At 44.7% G+C, this 18,752-nt stretch overlaps 1 protein-coding gene and 1 non-coding gene across 3 annotated transcripts; both read left to right on the top strand.

The window, feature by feature from the left end:
* The first annotated feature begins 855 nt into the window (after positions 1-855).
* trnah-gug (transfer RNA histidin (anticodon GUG)) lies at positions 856-927 on the top strand. Its single transcript has one exon. It is a non-coding gene; the product is annotated as a tRNA-His (tRNA).
* Positions 928-1,139: 212 nt separating this feature from the next.
* LOC115199832 (kinesin-like protein KIF24) lies at positions 1,140-17,917 on the top strand. Of its 2 annotated transcripts, none has more exons than XM_029762328.1 (14): positions 1,140-1,375; positions 1,987-2,762; positions 2,996-3,158; positions 7,262-7,359; positions 10,234-10,470; positions 12,365-12,452; positions 12,625-12,746; positions 13,146-13,251; positions 13,353-13,424; positions 13,595-13,704; positions 13,828-15,965; positions 16,158-16,695; positions 16,934-17,025; positions 17,221-17,917. In XM_029762328.1, the coding sequence occupies exons 2-12, from the start codon at positions 2,032-2,034 to the stop codon at positions 16,262-16,264; spliced, it is 3,972 nt and encodes a 1,323-aa protein (XP_029618188.1). In that variant the 5' UTR covers positions 1,140-1,375; positions 1,987-2,031; the 3' UTR covers positions 16,265-16,695; positions 16,934-17,025; positions 17,221-17,917. The 2 variants fall into 2 exon arrangements, with proteins under 2 accessions (XP_029618188.1, XP_029618187.1); XM_029762327.1 differs by having other exon boundaries at positions 1,542-2,762.
* Positions 17,918-18,752: the final 835 nt, after the last annotated feature.

Genomic DNA, 18,752 nt, shown 5'->3' with positions numbered 1-18,752 from the left:
GATGTTCTTAACCATTTGGCCATCAGATTTGCCACCAATGCTCATTATAGGACAGACACATCACTGCACTCTATACTCCTCTGTAAACTGGTCATCTCTGTATAACCGTCGCAAGACCCACTGGTTGATGCTTATTTATAAAACCCTCTTAGGCCTCACTCCCCCTTATCTGAGAGATCAACTGCAGCCCTCATCCTCCACACACAACACCAGTTATGCCAGTCACATTATGTTAAATGTCCCCAAAGCACACATCCCTGGGTCGCTCGTTTTTTCAGTTTGCTGAAGCTAGCGACTGGAACGAGCTGCAACAAACACTCAAACGGAATAGTTTTATCTCAATCTCTTCATTCAAAGACTCAATCATGGACACTCTCACTGACAGTTGTGGCTGCTTTGCGTGATGTATTGTTGTCTCTACCTTCCTGCCCTTTGTGCTGTTGTCTGGGCCCAATAATGTACCATGTTTTGTGCCGCTACCATGTAGTTGTCATGTGTTGCTACCATGCTGTGTTGTCATGTGTTGCTGCCATGCTATGTTGTTGTCTTAGGTTTCTCTTTATGTAGTGTTGTGTTGTCTCTCTTGTCGTGATGTGTGTTTTGTCCTGTATTTATATGTCATTTATTTGATTTTTTTTATTTATAATCCCAGTCCCCGTCCCCGCAGGAGGTCTTTTGCCTTTTGGTAGGCCATCATTGTAAATAAGAATTTGTTATTAACTGACTTGCCTAGTTAAAATAAAGGTAAAAATAAAATAAAAAATACGTGGCATAACTCAACAGTTAGCCAGTTTCTTTTATCAACGTCACTACAAATCCCAATTTCTCCCATAGAGGGGCAAGCCCTGGTAGCTCGCCGTGATCGTATAGTGGTTAGTACTCTGCGTTGTGGCCGCAGCAACCCCGGTTCGAATCCGGGTCACGGCATTGCGATACACAATGTCACGGCAAAAGGGCTATATTTTTGAAAGAAACTTAGTCTTCCCTACAAGAAAAATAAACAATTTACCTCTCACATAGCTTTTGGCCCACAGCTAAAGAACAACAGACAAAACGCGCAGTGCGTAAATGGAATGGTTTCGATTCGCCAGCCCCCGGCGCACAAAGCAAACTTTTTCTGCCTTTCTCAACTCAATGCACATGCAGCAGCAGTAGCTCATTGGTCTGAGTTTACAGCGGGAAGAAATGCGCTAACTCAAACCGTTGTTATGGAGATGCTTTTTGTTTATGGAAACAGTCGGAAGGAGATGTCCACTGTTTAAAAATGTAATGCATACCGGTATGTTAGTTTCTTAGCTTTGATACACGAGACAGAGAGCTCGTTTGGTCAGTTAATCTTCCCGAAGAGGAGACTGACTTCGAAGTTCGAACATTGGTGAGTGATGTGGGCACTTTTGGACTAACCTATTTGCTTGGCACCTCACCTTGCTTTGTAAAAACTACAGTCAGCACACTTGCAAGAAGGTTAACTTATATAATGTAGCCAGGTGAGGCGAGAGGCAAAATTATTATTTAAATGTTTACAGCATTTTCCTCCCCAGGGTCCTCAACAACATCCCAGAGAATTCCTATTCCAAATTCCACTTTATTTGGTTCAGAGTTTTCATGACGTGGTCCTTCACAACTGCCAGAACACTGCAGCTGTCAACATAACTGTAAAGCTATGACAGCTGTTGTTCTGTTGGCTCATCTATATTTATCATATTTGCTACACTGCAATGTGTGACGTAGTGCCACCATCAGCAGTGTCAAGTTTCAGCACCAAAGCATGCAGCACACCCAGCCACAAGAGTAGGGTTAGGGTTAGGTTCATGAACAAAAAGCACGGAGGAAGGCAAGGTGTAAGCAAGGGAGTTGTCTTGTAATGTGCCACCGGTTTATACATTTGTAGTCAAGGCTACTGAAGGTCTATTTGGTTGTGCCGCCTTGGGGACAGTGCGCTCCAACGTTAACCAGATGGAATGACCACCGCTCATTCTCTCACAGGGATTGCGAACACATGCCAGAGGTGAGAAGGTACCAGTTGAGGCGATGACATCATGCCTGTACGAGTGCCTGCATGAGGTCGGGCTTCAGCGTCACTACCCTTGTTTTACAGCCATGGGATTGAGACGCGCTGGACACCTGTCTTTGCTCACCATGGGCGACTACTCGAGCTTGGGGGTCCACAGCATGGAGGACCGTGCCCGGCTGTTCCATCTGGTACAGCTGGTCAAGTCTCTGAAGGAAGAGGAAGAGGAGGACCATGGGGGCCACGATGACGATAGAGTTGTGATAACAACAAAGACTTTCACTTCAGGCAGCAAAGTCCCCACATGCAGGCAGCTAGATTTTGATGGTGATGGTAGGTCTAGCGAGCCCAAACGCGGATGGCTCAGTGACTATGACAGTCACAGGGGGGCTGGTGTCCACCCCTTCCCGAGCCCGAACACAGGGGTTAAACCCCAACCACGCTGCGACCTCAGCAGAAGGTCACCCATACACAGAACCCAGATCAGTGGGACGCCGAGGCGTAGCTGTCCTCACAAGCAAACTGTCAGACGGACCACAATGCACAGGAGCAACAGCAAAGTGACCCATCGTCAGACCGTCTGCATTTACAAGGACGGGACGACCATCGGCAGCAGGCCAAGACCTGAGGTGTGCCTGGAGGAGGATGGGACATCCAGGAGGACGGATGAGCCCACATACATGTACACATCGAGGAGAACTCTTGGCTGCAACTATGGTCTGCCCCTGAGTAGCCCGGTGTCAACCAGAAAGTAAGTTGTATTATGTTTCAACTGTGTATAGTGCTGTTGTTGTTAGTGTATGGGTTACTAGGCTGGTAGTCTCTGGTCTGCTGCTGTTTCTCCTTTCATCTGTTTTCCTACTTCTTTTCATTCTCCAAATAACTGCCCCTCACAGTTGGTTAGTTGGAAAAGGTAACTCTCTCTTATTAATTATACTGTTGTTCAAAATACCTGTAATTTGTGCTTGTGTGTGTGTGTTGTAGGGAGGCAGGTGAGCAGAGGATCAGTGTGTGTGTGAGGAAGAGGCCCCTGACCTATGCTGAGAACAGGAGAGGGGAGGCAGACGTTGTCACAGCCCATGATGGAGATTCTGTGGTGGTCCATGAGAGCAAAGAGGCAGTGGACCTGACCCAGTACATACTCCAAGTAGGTACCAGGTCCAGTAGAGCCCTGCACAGGCATGAATTTAAAGCCGAGCTTCTACCCATGCTGGTGATGCTCAGGCCCTACCCTACCCAGGCCCGATTGCTTCTGCTAAATTTAAGGCCCGGCCCTGCCCAAAACCAGAAATAACTTCCCCCGTTAGTAAATCCATTAGCTGCTCCTCTTTGTCACTCACTCCCTGCGCGAAGCACACTCTGCATGCGCTCTGCTCATGGCGCTCTGAGTCTGTGAGTATCCATAGCAATGCCTCCGCTTGGGCTGCTCTGTTCAGTGAAGAGACATGAGAGAGCTGTTAGCTACTTTTCGTCACTCTAAACTCCGATAAAACTCAATGAGAATAAAACATTTTGGTGAAATAATCTCTCCAGTCTTGTATTTGACGAGGTTGAAGCACTTCTGACGCCACGTTGTGATCTTAGTCAGATATGACTGTACTGCGCAGCACAGCGCGCTCAAATGGCTCATCTTCAACATTTTATTGATCAATTTAGTGATACCCAAGCCCTACCCGTACCCTAGTTATTGATGGCCGTAACCCGATGTATAATGTCGGGGCCTGTCGGGCTCGGGTTTGGTAGCAGAACTCTAAAGTACAGTACACTCAGAGGCTCCATCACACAGTCACAGAGGACAGAGTCTAGCAAGACTTGAATATAGCAGTGTGTACAGTACAGTCCGTGAATATACAGTATGTAGGTACAATAAAGGAGACATTATGTATGTTTGTATATCATACAGATGTAGGATCTTAAATTTGGGCCAGTTTGCTACAGCAGAAAAATGATCCTGCAACAACAGGAAATGTGAATTATTGTGTGGATAATAGTTCATTTACATTGATACATTTTTCGTTAGGGTAAGTCAAGTCTGAATTTCAAAGTAGAAATAACAAACTTTAGAAGCCTTTTCAAAACACAAATACACTACAAGCTTGCATTTCCTGCCGTGCAGGAAAATTCTCAGCAACAAAAGAGTGATCAAATTAAGATCCTATATCTGTATGTTTGGATGTACTGTGTACATCATCCAGTATTAACCAGTGTTAAGGCTAGGATTGCACATTTTGGGGAATATTCAGAGGTGAAAACTTTCTGTGGGAATATATGGGAATTAACTGCAATATATTGGAATTAATGGAAATATATTAAAATTAATATGAATACCATTTAAATGTAGATGTTTTTTGCATTGGATATATTTACCATATCATATGGAAACAGAAACAGAAACCTTTTACCTTATTATAAGTAGACATAATTGCAAATGATTAAATCCTTCCAGTAGAAATAAAAAAAACAATTTAGTTACGAATTGAACTTTATTAAATGAGTTGACTTTTCACATGGGATGATTTCACTGAACAACAAAAGAAAGGGAATATTGAATGATCCCCAATGATCCATCGCATCTCCCAAAAACATTTGCAACATAAATCTGTAAAATGATATTCTAGAAACTAAAGCATTTGGTTGTCTTCCTCCCAGGCTTTCATGTCTTTTCCCTGGACCTCCTCAATGTCCACCTCTTGAACAGCAGACTCTGAGGCCTCGTCTTCACTGTCTCTTTCCAACCTTGTTTAGGATGGCTCGTTGTCAGGCTCAAAAAGCCTCAAATTTGCCCGGAATGCCACCAATTTTTCAACCCTTGTATTTGTCAGCCTGTTGTGTGCTTTGGTGTGTGTGTTCCCAAACCAGGACCAGTTGCGCTCGGAGGCGGCTGATGTTGGTGGGATTTGGAGGATGATGGAGGCAACAGGGGAAAGAGCCTCAGATCCACAAAGTCCCTTCCACCAGGTGGATGATGAGATATGTTGGCGCGACTGCCATATTGCATCTCCATCCCAAAGCCCTTGCTTAGAAGTGTACTTTGCCAGACTGCCAAGAACCTTGCCCTCATCCAGGCCAAGGTGGCAAGACACGGTAGTGATGACACCATAGGCCTTGTTGATCTCTGCACCAGACAGGATGCTCTTGCCAGCAAACTTGGGGTCCAACATGTATGCTGCAGCGTGTATGGGCTTCAGGCAGAAGTCTTCACGCTTTTTGATGTATTTCTGGACTGCAGTTTCCTCTGCTTGGAGCAACAGTGAAGTGGGCAAGGCAGTACGGATTTCTTCTCTTACATCTGCAAGCAGAGTCTGAACATCAGACAGGATGGCATTGTGTCCCTCAATCCGTGCAATGGCTACTGCTATAGGTTTCAGGAGTTTCAGGCTGCTTACTACTCTCCCAAAATACATCATCCAGGAGGATCCTCTTGATGGGGCTGTCCATATCGGCAGACTGTGATATGGCCATTTCTTGGAGAGACTCCTTCCCCTCCAGGAGACTGTCAAACATGATGACAACACCACCCCAACGGGTGTTGCTGGGCAGCTTCAATGTAGTGCTCTCATTCTTCTCATTTTGCTTGGTGAGGTAGATTGCTGCTATAACTTGATGACCCTTCACATACTTAACCATTTCCTTGGCTCTCTTGTATAGTGTATCTATTGTTGTCAGTGCCATGATGTCTTTGAGGAGCAGATTCAATGCATGAGCAGCACAGCCAATGGGTGTGATGGGAGGTTAGGACTCCTCCACTTTAGACCAAGCAGCCTTCATGTTCGCAGCCTTGTCTGTCACCAGTGCAAATACCTTCTGTGGTCCAAGGTCATTGATGACTGTCTTCAGCTCATCTGCCATGTAGAGACTGGTGTGTCTGTTGTCCCTTGTGTCTGTGCTCTTGTAGAATACTGGTTGAGGGGTGGAGATGATGTAGTTAATTATTCCATGCCCACGAACATTCAACCACCCATCAGAGATTATTGCAATACAGTCTGCTTTCTCTATGATTTGCTTGACCTTCACTTGAACTCTGTTGAACTCTGCATCCAGCAAAGCATGTCTGGTTGGAGGGGTGTATGCTGGGCGAAGAACATTCAGAAATCTCTTCCAATACACATTGTGAGCACCAATACAAATTGTGAGCATCAGAGGTGAACCAATTGCATACACAGCTCGAGCAAGACATCCATCAGCATTTCTCTGACTACGTTCCTCCATTGAGTCAAAAAAACTTCTGATTCCAGAAGGAGCATGAGCTGTTGCTATCGATAAGGTGTCTGATTCATTATTTTCACCTCAAATAGAAGTTGAGGGACTTTTGTCAGAGGCTGCTTGTTGTGAGCGCTGAGGGAACTTTATGCACTTGGCCAGATAATTCTTCATCTTTGTTGCATTCTTCACATATAATTTAGCACAGTATTAGCAAATGTACACAGCTTTTCCTTCTACATCAGCTGCAGTGAAATGTCTCCACACATCAGATAGTGCCCATGGCATTTTCCTGTAAACGTTAGGAAAATAATTGTAAAAAAAAAAAATAGAATTCCATGTACAGATAAATAGTTAAGCAGTTAGATTAAACAACTATTTTATAAGATACATGTTTTAAAATGAATCATATATGGAAACAGGTGAATTAACACTCCTCAGTTAGCAGGCTCAAGCAAGCTAAAACCCACATGGTAGCAAAAACTAACTAACAGAAATTGTTAACAAGTTAGAAATTATTTAAACACACTTTGCTTTAGGCTACTATTTACTAGCTAACAAAAAATCATGTATGTCATATAAAATATATTCACCCCAACCAATATTGTAATCAAAACTTACCAGAAAGAATGTAGTCCTTGGCTCAGACAGTGTAGTAGTGTGGGCTCAATAGCATCTCATTAGTGTGCAAGATCTTGAGAATCAGCTGTACATGTGATGGAAGAATGCACTGTGCATGCAGAGGGTTGCAATTCCATTGAATAGGGGATAGTTTAACCAAAATAAGACCTAGAATTGCCTTATGTGTATCCTACAAAAAAGGTTCACTGTTATAAGCTAACTTTTTTCATGATTTTAAGCAAAATTTCCTAAATTCCAGGGCTTAACTTCCTATGAAAAATTTCTGGAAATTTCCCGGAAAGTTTCCTACTCTTTGCAATCCAAGTTAAGGTACATAAATATTATTCATATAGCTTCAGGCCCCCTGATCCTTGTAACACAGTGTTGATCTGTGTGTGTGTCTGCACTCTTCTCTGGTCCCCTCCACAGCACAGGTTTAATTATGATGAGGTGTTTGGGGAAGAGAGCTCCAATGTGGATGTGTACCTGAAAACAGCCTTTCCGCTGATACAGCATGTTCTCAACGGGTAAGGAACCTTGTGTTGTGTTCATTAGGCTCCAAACAAAAGAAAGCGGGGAGGGACTCCAATAAGAAAAGTCTGTCAATGTTAGCCATATTCCCCCTGTGTGTGAGACCCCTGCTGTAACACAATAATGTAACTGCAGAGGAGCAACTAGGTGTTGTTTACCGTAATGTACCGTAAAACACTTGCGCTCAAACAGGTCGAACAGGTCGAGAGCTTCAAGTTCCTCAGTGTCCACATCACTAAAGAACTATCAGCCGTGCTCATGTCCTTCTGGTGGCCGTTCACGTGCCGTTTCCCTCACACAGCCCACCCAGTCATTATGCTGGAGTTGTGTAGTAATGTGAATAGGAGATGTGTGTTCACCAGTAGGCATGTTCCAAAACTCTGCTATTCAAATTACAAAATCATCAGTACTGACTTACCGCCTATGTATGTAGTAAATAAGTCGTTTTTTTCATGAGGTTGTGGCGATATACTGCCATCTGTTGGCGACTAGAAACAATTGCATTATATGAACTATTAAAAAATGAATGGTCCTTGCATATGACTTGCCACTGCCTGTACGAACCCTGAGTACACCACTGGGGCCGAGCTCCCTGCCATCCAGCACCTCTATACCAGGCGGTGTTAGAGGAAGGCCCTAAAAATTGTCAAAGACTTCAGCCATCCAAGTCAAAGACTGTTCTCTCTGCTACCACACGGCAAGTAGTACCTATGACCAAGTCTGGAACCAACAGGACCCTGAACAGCTTCTACCCCCAGGCTATAAGACTGCTAATAGTTAGTTAAATAGTTAAGCAATAGCTATCTGGAGTATCTGCACTGACCCTTTTTGCAATAATCTCTTTTGACTCATCACATACGCTGATGTTACTGTTTATTATCTATCCCGTTGCCTAGTCACTTTATTCCGACCTACGTGTACAGTTGAAGTCGGAAGTTTACATACACTTAGGTTGGAGTAATTAAAACTCGTTTTTCAACCACTCCACAAATTTCTTGTTAACAAACTATAGTTTTGGCAAGTCGGTTAGGACATCTACTTTGTGCATGACACAAGTAATTTTTACAACAATTGTTTACAGACAGATTATTTCACTTATAATTCACTGTATCACAATTCCAGTGGGTCAGAGGTTTACATGCACTAAGTTGACTGTGCCTTTAAACAGCATGGAAAATTCCAGGAAATGATGTCATGGCTTTAGAAGCTTCTGATAGGCTAATTTACATAATTTGAGTCAATTGGAGGTGTACCTGTGGATGTATTTCCTACCTTCAAACTCAGTGTCTCTTTGCTTGACATCATGGGAAAATCAAAAGAAATCAGCTAAGACCTCAGAAAAGAAATTGTAGACCTCCACAAGTCTGGTTCATCCTTGGGAGCAATTTCCAAATGCCTGAAGGTACCATGTTCATCTGTACAAACAATAGTGCGCAACTATAAACACCATGCAGCCGTCATACCACTCAGGAAGGAGACACGTTCTGTCTCCTAGAGATGAAGGTACTTTGGTGCGAAAAGTGCAAATCAATCCCAGAACAACAGCAAAGGACCTTGTGAAGATGCTGGAGGAAACCGGTACAAAAGTATCTATATCCACAGTAAAAGGAGTCCTATATTGACATAACCTGAAAGGCCGCTCAGCAAGGAAGAAGCCACTGCTCCAAAACCGCCTTAAAAAGCCAGACTACGGTTTGCAACTGCACATGGGGACAAAGATCGTACTTTTTGGAGAAATGTCCTTTGGTCTGATGAAACAAAAATAGAACTGTTTGGTCATAATGACCATCGTTATGTTTGGAGGAAAAAGGGGGAGGCTTGCAAGCCGAAGAACACCATCCCAACAGTGAAGCAAGGGGGTGGCAGCATCATGTTGTGGGGGTGCTTTGCTGCAGGAGGGTCTGGTGCACTTCACAAAATAGATGGCATCATGAGGAGGAAAAATTATGTAGATATATTGAAGCAACATCTCAAGATATCAGTCAGGAAGTTAAAGCTTGGTCGCAAATGGGTCTTCCAAATGGTCAATGACCCCAAGCATACTTCCAAAGTTGTGGCAAAATGGCTTAAGGACAACAAAGTCAAGGTATTGGAGTGGCCATCACAAAGCCCTGACCTCAATCCTATAGAAAATGTGTGGGCAGAACTGAAAAAGCGTGTGAGAGCAAGGAGGCCTACAAACCTGACTTCGTTACACCAGCTCTGTCAGGAAGAATAGGACAAAATTCACCAAACTTATTGTCGGAAGCTTGTGAAAGGCTACCCGAAACGTTTGACCCAAGTTAAACAATTTAAAGGCAGTGCTACCAAATACTAATTGAGTGTATGTAAACTTCTGACACACTGGGAATGTGATGAAAGGAATACAAACTGAAATAAATCATTCTCTACTATTATTCTGACATTTGACATTCTTAAAATAACGTGGTGATCCTAACTGACCTAAGACAGGGAATTTTTACTAGGATTAAATGTCAGGAATTGTGAAAAACTGAGTTTAAATGTATTTGGCTGAAGTGTATGTAAACTTCCGACTTCAACTGTACATATCTACCTAAATTACCTCGTACCCCTGCACATCGACTCAGTACTTGTACCCCGTGTATACAGCCAAGTTATCGTTACTCATTATGTATTTATTCCTTGTGTTATTATTTTTCAATTTATTCCTTGTGTTATTATTTGTCTATTTTTCTATTTCTTCTACTATTTCAAAAAAAATTCTCTCTGCATTGTTGGGAAGGGCCTGTAAGTCAGCATTTCACTGTTAGTCTACACCTGTTGGTTACGAAGCATGTGACACATAAAATTAGATTTGATTTGAAATGGGATATTGTGTGACCTAGTTCTGTCTGTATGTACGTTGGCAGAGGCAAGGCCACTTGTTTTGCATACGGCCAGACGGGAGCAGGGAAGACACACACCATGCTGGGTTGTCCTCCTCAGAGACAGGGGCTATATGCTCTGGCTGCCAGGGACATATTTACCCAGCTGCACTCCACCCAGAACTGTGGCAACTCTACAGTCCCGTCCCACGTCTATGTCTATGTCAGCTTCTTTGAGATCTACTGTGGCCAGCTCTACGACTTGTTGGACTGTAGAAAACGGTGCGTGTGTGATTGTGTATGTATTCAAGTTCAGGACTGACTTAACTCGATCAGTAGTAGTGACTTTGTATTCAGAAAATATTTCATAATGTAACACTCTAACTTGGACTCTGACTCGAACACTAGAGACTTGGGACTTGACTCGCACTCAAGGTTTAGTAAATTGACTACATCACTGAACATAACCCTGCTCTCTGATTGGTCCATTTTCGAGGTCGACCGATTATGATTTTTCAACGCTGATGCCGATTATTGGAGGACCAAAAAAAGCCGATACCGATTAATCGGCCGATTTTTGTGTGTGTATATATATATATATATATATATATATATATATATATATAATAATGACAATTACAACAATACTGAATGAACAATGAACACTTTTATTTTAACTTTAAATAATACATAAATAAAATCTATTTAGTCTCAAATAAATAATGAAACATGCTCAATTTGGTTTAAATAATGCAAAAACACAGTGTTGGAGAAGAAAGTAAAAGTGCAATATGTGCCATTTAAAAAGCTAACGTTTAAGTTCCTTGCTCAGAACATGAGAACATATGAAAGCTGGTGGTTCAATATTCCCAGTTCTTCAATATTCCCAGTTAAGAAGTTTTAGGTTGTAGTTATAGGAATTATGACGCGTCGACTATTTCTCTCTATACCATTTGTATTTCATATAACATTGACTATTGGATGTTCTAATAGGCACTTTAGTATTGCCAGCCTAATCTCAGGAGTTGATAGGCTTGAAGTTATAAACAGCGCTGTGATTCAAGCATTGCTAAGAGCTGCTGGCAAACGCAGTATTTGAATGAATGCTACGAGCCTGCTGCTGCCTACCACCGCTCAATCAGTCTGCTCTATCAAATCATGGACTTAATTATAATGTAATAAACACAGAAATACGAGCCATTGGTCATTAATATGGTCAAATCTGGAAACTATAATTTAGAAAACAAAACGTTTATTCTTTCAGTGAAATACGGAACCGTTCCGTATTTTATCGAACGGGCAGCAACCCTAAGTCCAAATATTGCTGTTAAATTGCACAACCTTCAATGTTATGTCATAATTATGTAAAATTCTGGCAAATTAGTTCGCAACGAGCCAGGCGGCCCAAATTGTTGCATATGCCCTGACTCTGCGTGCAATGAACGTAAGAGAAGTGACACAATTCCCCTAGTTAATATGCAGGTTTAAAAAATATATACTTCTGTGTATTGATTTTAAGAAAGGCATTGATATTTATGGTTAGGTACATTCATGCAACTATTGTGCTTTTTTCGCAAATGCGCTTTTGTTAAATCATCCCCCGTTTGCCGAAGTAGGCTGTGATTCGATGATAAATTAACAGGCACCACATTGATTATATGCAACGCAGGACAAGCTAGTTAACCTAGTAATATCATCAACCATGTGTAGTTAACTAGTGATTATGTGAAGATTGATTGTTTTTTTATAAGATAAGTTTAATGCTAGCTAGCAACTTACCTTGGCTCCTGGCTACACTCGCGTAACAGGTAGTCAGCCTGCCACGCAGTTTCCTCGTGGAGTGCAATGTAATCGGCATCCAAAAATGCAGATTACGAATTGTTATGAAAACTTGAAATCTGACCTAATTAATCGGCCATGCCGATCAATTGGTTGACCTCTAGTCCCTTCACAATGACATGGTCATAACCATGCTCTCTGATTGGTCCCTTCATAATAACATTGAACCAGTGAACCACTGAACCAGTTGAACCACAACCAATCAGTGAACCACTCAGCGAACCACGGAACCAGTGAACTACTCAGTGAACCACTCAATGAACCACTCAGGAAATAAGTGAACCAGTAAATCTCTGATTGGTCTCTTTATAATGACATCTGTGTCTTCTCTATGCAGCTTGTTTGCAAGGGAGGATGGGCACCAAGTGGTTCAGATAGCAGGGCTAAGAGAGGTCAAAGTGGAGTCTGTCAACTCATTGCTGGAGGTGAGACTTTTATCCCTCTCTTCTCATTCTTCCTATTCTCGTCTGTTTTACCTCCCTGCCTCGCTGTTTTGATTTATTTCCCTTCTCCATTCCATCGTCCTTTCATCGCTTCTCCTGCCTCCACCCCTCCTCATTTATATCCTCCCCACCTTCTCCTCTCTCCGTCCTCCAGGTGATTTTGTGGGGTACAGGGGAGCGCACCCAGGGGGTGAGTGGAGTCAATCCTGTGTCGTCCCGCTCCCACGCTCTGCTCCAGATACAGCTCAGAGACTCTGGCCATCGGGCCACTGGCAGGTCAGTGTCACGTTATAATACGTTATAGGACAAATTCGCCAAATTAGTTCCAGGTAGCCAAACTGATATATAGAAAATTATCAACCAGGTATATGGAGTTTGCACATTGCAATTCAGACACATTTTTTTTAGGACTTTTTCAAGATTAGGACATTTTATAATCTAAAATAAAACACATATTCAGCAATATCCCTGAGATTGAATGTGTTATTTTATGTATGATTAGCTACAGTACACAGTGTGTTTGTGTGTTTGTGTGTGTGTGTGTGTGTGTGTGTGTGTGTGTGTGTGTGTGTGTGTGTGTGTGTGTGTGTGCAATTCAGTAGCTTTGTAACATAGTTTAGGTGACATTAAATTAAAAGTAATCGGACCAGATGTATCCCACACTGTGTTGTGTAGGATGTCATTTGTGGATCTGGCTGGGAGTGAGAGAGCAGCAGACTCCAGAGACCCAGACAGACTGAGTCGCATGGAGGGGGCAGAGATCAACCAGAGTCTACTGGCAGTGAGCGCAAAACACAATAGGATACAATACGATACTTTATTGTTCACTTTCACACACACATAACATGGGATTGCTGTTAACATGTAGCCTATTTGTTTCAGCTGAAAGAATGTATCCGTTCTCTGGACCAAGAGCAGTCACACACACCGTTCAGACAGAGCAAGCTCACGCAGGTAAAGAATCTCACACACACATTGCAAACGTTCACGGGTTCAACTCTCAACGACACATCTGAGCAACTCCACACCAGGCTTGTGCTTCAACTGTGTTGTCCACAGGGAATGCTAGAATTTGGGTCAGTACCACTTTTTTTCAAACTCTGTTTACCTTGTTGTCTGTATAGGTTTTGAAGGACTCCTTTGTTGGTGATTCAAAGACATGTATGATTGCAAACGTTTCCCCCAGTCACCTAGCAACCAAACACACACTCAATACGCTGAGATACGCTGACCGGTGAGTGTTACGTATTAAGTAGGTCATATGAGAACACACACTCCGACTCAACAGTTTTGATGACATTGTTTAATTGGCCAGTGACATTGGCCTGTGATATACCATCTCTTATTGGCTCTACAGGGTGAAGGAGCTGGGGGGGGGAGGGGGGAGAAGACGGCCCACAGTCACCCCGTCCCCATCCCCGAAACATGATCAGACTAGCAGCAGTGGTACTAGTGCCAGCAGGGGGAAAAGTCCCCCAAAAAGGGTGAAGTTGGGGGGACACAGGGAGGCCCGAAATCTGACTGGCACCCCTGCCAGGAGGTTAGCCCCAGGGGGAGCTCTGCTCTGCTCCACACCAAAGGCCCGGGGGGCGGGGGAGGGCTTTGGGAGGGGGAGAGAAGACCTCTGTTTGGAGCACACCACACCTGTGAGGGGCTCACTGGGCCAGGGGCTTTGGAGGCGCAGGAGGAGTGAGGGAGTGGGAGAGAGGGAGAGGAAGTGGGATAGAGAGAGGGAGGTGGAAAAGAAAGGGCACAGAAAGGAACGTGAGAAGACAGATGATTCCAACACGGAACAGGACCATGGTGTGGCTCGGGTGATGAGACAGCGAATGGGAGAGGGGAGGACAACCCTTTGGGAAATACCCAGAGAAGGAAGAGCCACTACAAGCCAGATGGCCATAGGTAAAAGGGCAGCTGCTGCTTCCTGCCTCAGAGGAGCAGAGAGGCAGAGGACTACTACGAGTAAAGGAGAGGGAGAGGGCAGGAGATGGATAGAGCAGGACCGAATTGTGGGGGAGAGGGAGAGAGAGAAGACGGCTGAGGGACAGAGAGAGTTAGGAGAGGGCAGGGAGAGAGATAGGAGGACTTGTACAGAATGGGAAAGGGAGAGAGAAACTGAGATGCCAAGGGAGCGAGAGAGCGAGAAGGAAAGAGAGAGGCATTTGAGAAGATACCACCAGCAGCTGCAGCAGATGCAGTGGCTCCAGCAGCCTCTGCCTGGCTCTCCATCTGTCTGCCGCGGTCTGGAGGAGCTGCTGGCTGGGTACAGGGCCACGACTGGGGCCGGGGGAGACCACCTCCCACTCCGGGGGGAAGGGACCGCAGGGGTCACAGTGGAGGCAAAGGGGAAGGGACAGAGTCACCTCTCTAACAACACGTCTCAGAGCCACTGCCGCAATGGCGATAATGATGTTGATGATGATGATAATGAAGGAGATAATGATGGTAGTGGAGAGCACATCCTCGAGTGTCTCGTCCCCAGGGCTGGATCAGTGCTGTCTACCATCAGCAGGCTGGATGACCAAGGGACAGGAGGAGGAGGAGTGGAGAGAGGGAGTGGGGACGAATGGGGGTCACCCAAGGAGGAGGAGAGGAGAGGGAGATGGGCATGGCCAGAGTGTAGAGTGGTCGAGTCAGAAGAGGGCGGCAGGTGGACAGGGGCTGTGTTGCGTCTTGGGGAGGAGGAACGGTTACCATCTAGCCTCCGCGGGGCATTTGAGAGGAGGGGGTGGGCAGGGGAACACAAGGAGAGAGGAGAAGAGGACATGCTGCTGGAGGCTGAATGGAGCACAGAGGAGGAAGGAGAGGTTAATGACTTCCCCCGCAGCTCCACAGACAGCAACAGTGACAACGACAACATTTACCGACACTGCAGCCACCACGCTCCGGCCGAGAGGCCCCTCTCTCCACCCCCGCCCCCAGCCAAGCTCAACGACCTGTCCCTGGAGTCCAAGCACATCAACCAGAGCTCCAGTGGCCTGTGCCTACACTTCCAAAATGTCCCCCTTTGCCCCTGCCAGCAGGGAGTACCACTGAGCCCCAGAGAGAGGACAGCGCTACCAGGTGCTGAGCTGCTACGTCAGATAGACCCTGCCACCCCCCTTCTGTCCTTTGTGCAGACGTGGAGGGGAGCAGCTTTTGGCACCACAAGGCTTCCCCCTGAGAGCCAAAATAATTCTGGAGTTGTGGCTCAAATGCCCCCTTCTTCACCACCACACTGTGAGTCCTCGGGCGATTCATCTAGATGCACCATGGACCCCCTCTCACTTTCCTTGCTTCAAGTAGACAGGCTGGCAGCCACAGACTCCTTCCTCTGCCAGCAGGTACCACACAGCACCTACTCCCCCTCCCTCTTGCCTAGGGAAGGTGGAAAGAGAAAAGGGGTGGTGGAGGGTGGCCAGTCTCTAGTACCAACTCTAGGGATAGATGGGAAGAGTGAAGGCCACATGGATCAGAGGAGATCCAAGATGGACGCTGCTCCTCTCTGGAGAATGGGTGAGTCACAGACACAAGCTTGTGCAATGCCTTTTTCCCCCGCATTGTTTACTTAAAATCTCTGTAAATAATTGCCACCTTCTCATTGACATTGTTCATTTGTGAGAATTGCGGTTTTGTTAGGGGATTGCGTGTAAAAAAAAAATGTGTCAAATGTTGCTCTAATTCTCTTGTGTTGTCTGTTCTGTCCAGCTATGACCAAACCATCTGCCCCTGTGGTCTCCCTGGTGTCTGTCCAAGACCAAAGTGGAATCCTGAAAACCCCAGCCCAGTTAGGGAGGGAGGTCCTAGGCTCCTGAGACTCTACCTGTCCCCCTGGCCCTTCTCCACACCTCCACTCACCACACAACCTCACTGTATCCAATACACACACAACCAAGTGCTCCCAAGGCCCAATCCAGCCCAACACACAAACATCACACCCTCTGCCTTCCACCCATATACCACAACGTACACATAAGCCTCCCATCACTACTAAACACACATTTCAGGATACACTCAACTCCTCTATCCCTAGTGTGCAAATTCTCCAACAAATGAACAACCCTGTGCAATTGAACATTTTGCAGGACCAATCTCAGTCACCCAGTTCAAACAGTTCTCCTAATCTCCACACTCCATGCCGTCTCAGCGGTTCAAGCAGTCCAGACGGTCCAAACGGTCTGTTAAAGCATGTTGGACCCCCAGCCATCCTCTCCTTCTCTACTCAGGAAGCACTGGAGCATGCCCAGTAAGTTCCAGTCTATCTATTATGTAGCATGAACAATGTGTAGGTGTATGGTTCCTTACTCATCCTGGCTCTATCCCTTGCCATCTCTTCCTCTTTCCTTCTCTTCCTCTTTCCTTCTCTTCCTCTTTCCTTCCTTCCTTCCTTCTCTCTCTCTCTCTCTCCCTCTCTCTCTCTCTCTCTCTCTCTCTCTCTCTCTCTCTCTCTCTCTCTCTCTCTCTCTCTCTCTCTCTCTCGTCAGGTGGTGTGTTGTCCAGACCCATTGGGAGCAGTTGAAGCAGATAGTCTCTGTGTCGTAGAGAGGGGACATTGCTGTGCCAACAGCCTGACATGGTGAGAACGCAGCACCTTGTATATACAAGTATTCAATATACTAGCTCATAAATCATGGATTGGATTCATTGCAATTACTATTTTTGTTGCTGAATGGGACACTTGGTTTGAGAGTAGTGCTCTCCGTGACTGTCTACCATTTGTTGATCCATCTTCCTTCCCTGTCTGTCTCACCGGTCCCTCTCTATTCTTCAGGACTGTAGGGAGTACGTTCAGAAACTGGAGGAGATCATGGAGCAAAAGGCTGTGTGCGTTCAGAGTCTGAGAGCTCTGCTACAGCCCTACCTCACCCAACTGAAAAATCCTTGTTGAAAACTATTAGTCATTTTGAATTCATGGAGTGAATTTCAATTCAGTTCTGTTTCTGAATTGAAAACTGAATTGACCCCAAACCTGCCTGACGTACCTTAAATTACACCAGGCAAATCATTTGTGTGAGTGTGGAGTGAGCTGTATTTTTTTTAACAGTAGCCTACAGGAACAAACACTTATAGTCAGTACCTTCATGATTAAGGCACTGTACTACTGTATCACAAATAATGAGATTCCCATAGAGAATGATAGAGTCCTCTAGTGGCCAAAAGGCCATATTAGCATGGACAGCACCATTGAGGGCTTCCACCATTATAATGTAGTCAACTGGGTTGGACTTTCAACTTCATTGTCTAATGCCTCCTGGTGACCCTGTTGGAGTCATGTCCAACTAGGTAATCAGGAGGGATCAGCCAATTGTGTACATCAAAATGGAGATAGCCTCAATGGTGCTGCCCATGCTGTCACAGATAGTGGCACAGATACAAAGATGTCCTCTATCTCTATGGAGATTCCCAACCTCTGTCATTTCAAGAATTTTGCTACAAGTAACTTATCATAAAAAGTTATGGAATCATTATAATGTTGTCTAATGTTGTACTTTGGTAGTTTGGGTAGTCTGTCCACGAGAGATTAAATACACATGGAAGAAAAATCACTTTTTTATGTGGTAGGCCTATCCTCTGTGGTTGGCCTTTGAAATGCATACGCAAAGAAGATGTCTGCCAGTTCTTCATCTGTCTTGCCAACAGATGGAGGTGCTGTGTGTGAAAATCCTTGTTTTCAGAGTAGAAAATGTATTGCGCAATTCACTCAAAAAGAAAAGTCACATGCTTTGTAAAACAACCGGTGTAGACTAAAAATGAAATGTTTACTTACGTGTCCTTTTCCAACAATGCAGAGTTAAGTTATTATAACATTATATCAAATATTGATATGACATGAGGCATAAATACACAGTGAATAACAAAAACCTTGAGTAAAAATAGCATGGCTATATACAGAGAGTACCAGTACTGAGTTGATGTGCAGGGGTATGAGGTAATTGAGATAGCTATGTACTTATAGGTAGGGGTAAAGTGAACTAGTCGACAGGATAGATAATAGACAGTCGCGTATATGTTGAGTGTGAAAGTGTGTGTGTGTGTGTGTGTGGTGTCAGTATGCATGTGTGCGCATGTTATGTGTATGTGGGCGTATGTAGTGTGTGTGTGTGTGTGTGTGTGTTGTGGTGTCAGTGTAAGTATGTGTGAATGTTCAGTGTTTGTGCATAGAGTTAGTGCATAAAAGGATCAATGCAGGTAGTCCGGGTAGCCATTTTATTAGCTATTTAGCAGTCTTGTTTAGCAATCTTTGTCAAGGATGTGTACGGGAGGTGAAGTCAGGTGCAGGAGAGCAGAGTGTAGTGAACAGGC

This window comes from Salmo trutta, chromosome 9 (assembly GCF_901001165.1).
Source record: "Salmo trutta chromosome 9, fSalTru1.1, whole genome shotgun sequence".
NCBI classification, from domain to species: Eukaryota; Metazoa; Chordata; class Actinopteri; order Salmoniformes; family Salmonidae; genus Salmo; species Salmo trutta.
The sequence above is the reverse complement of the archived record's forward strand: the minus strand, read 5'-3'. Positions and strand labels throughout refer to the sequence as shown.

Bases quoted from the DNA above. Each gene is read 5' to 3' on its own strand.
- LOC115199832 (XM_029762328.1), top strand. From the start codon at position 2,032: ATGACATCATGCCTGTACGAGTGCCTGCATGAGGTCGGGCTTCAGCGT. The intron at 2,763-2,995 runs GTAAGTTGTATT...TGTGTGTTGTAG, and splicing joins AGCCCGGTGTCAACCAGAAA to GGAGGCAGGTGAGCAGAGGA. The intron at 3,159-7,261 runs GTAGGTACCAGG...TCCCCTCCACAG, and splicing joins TGACCCAGTACATACTCCAA to CACAGGTTTAATTATGATGA.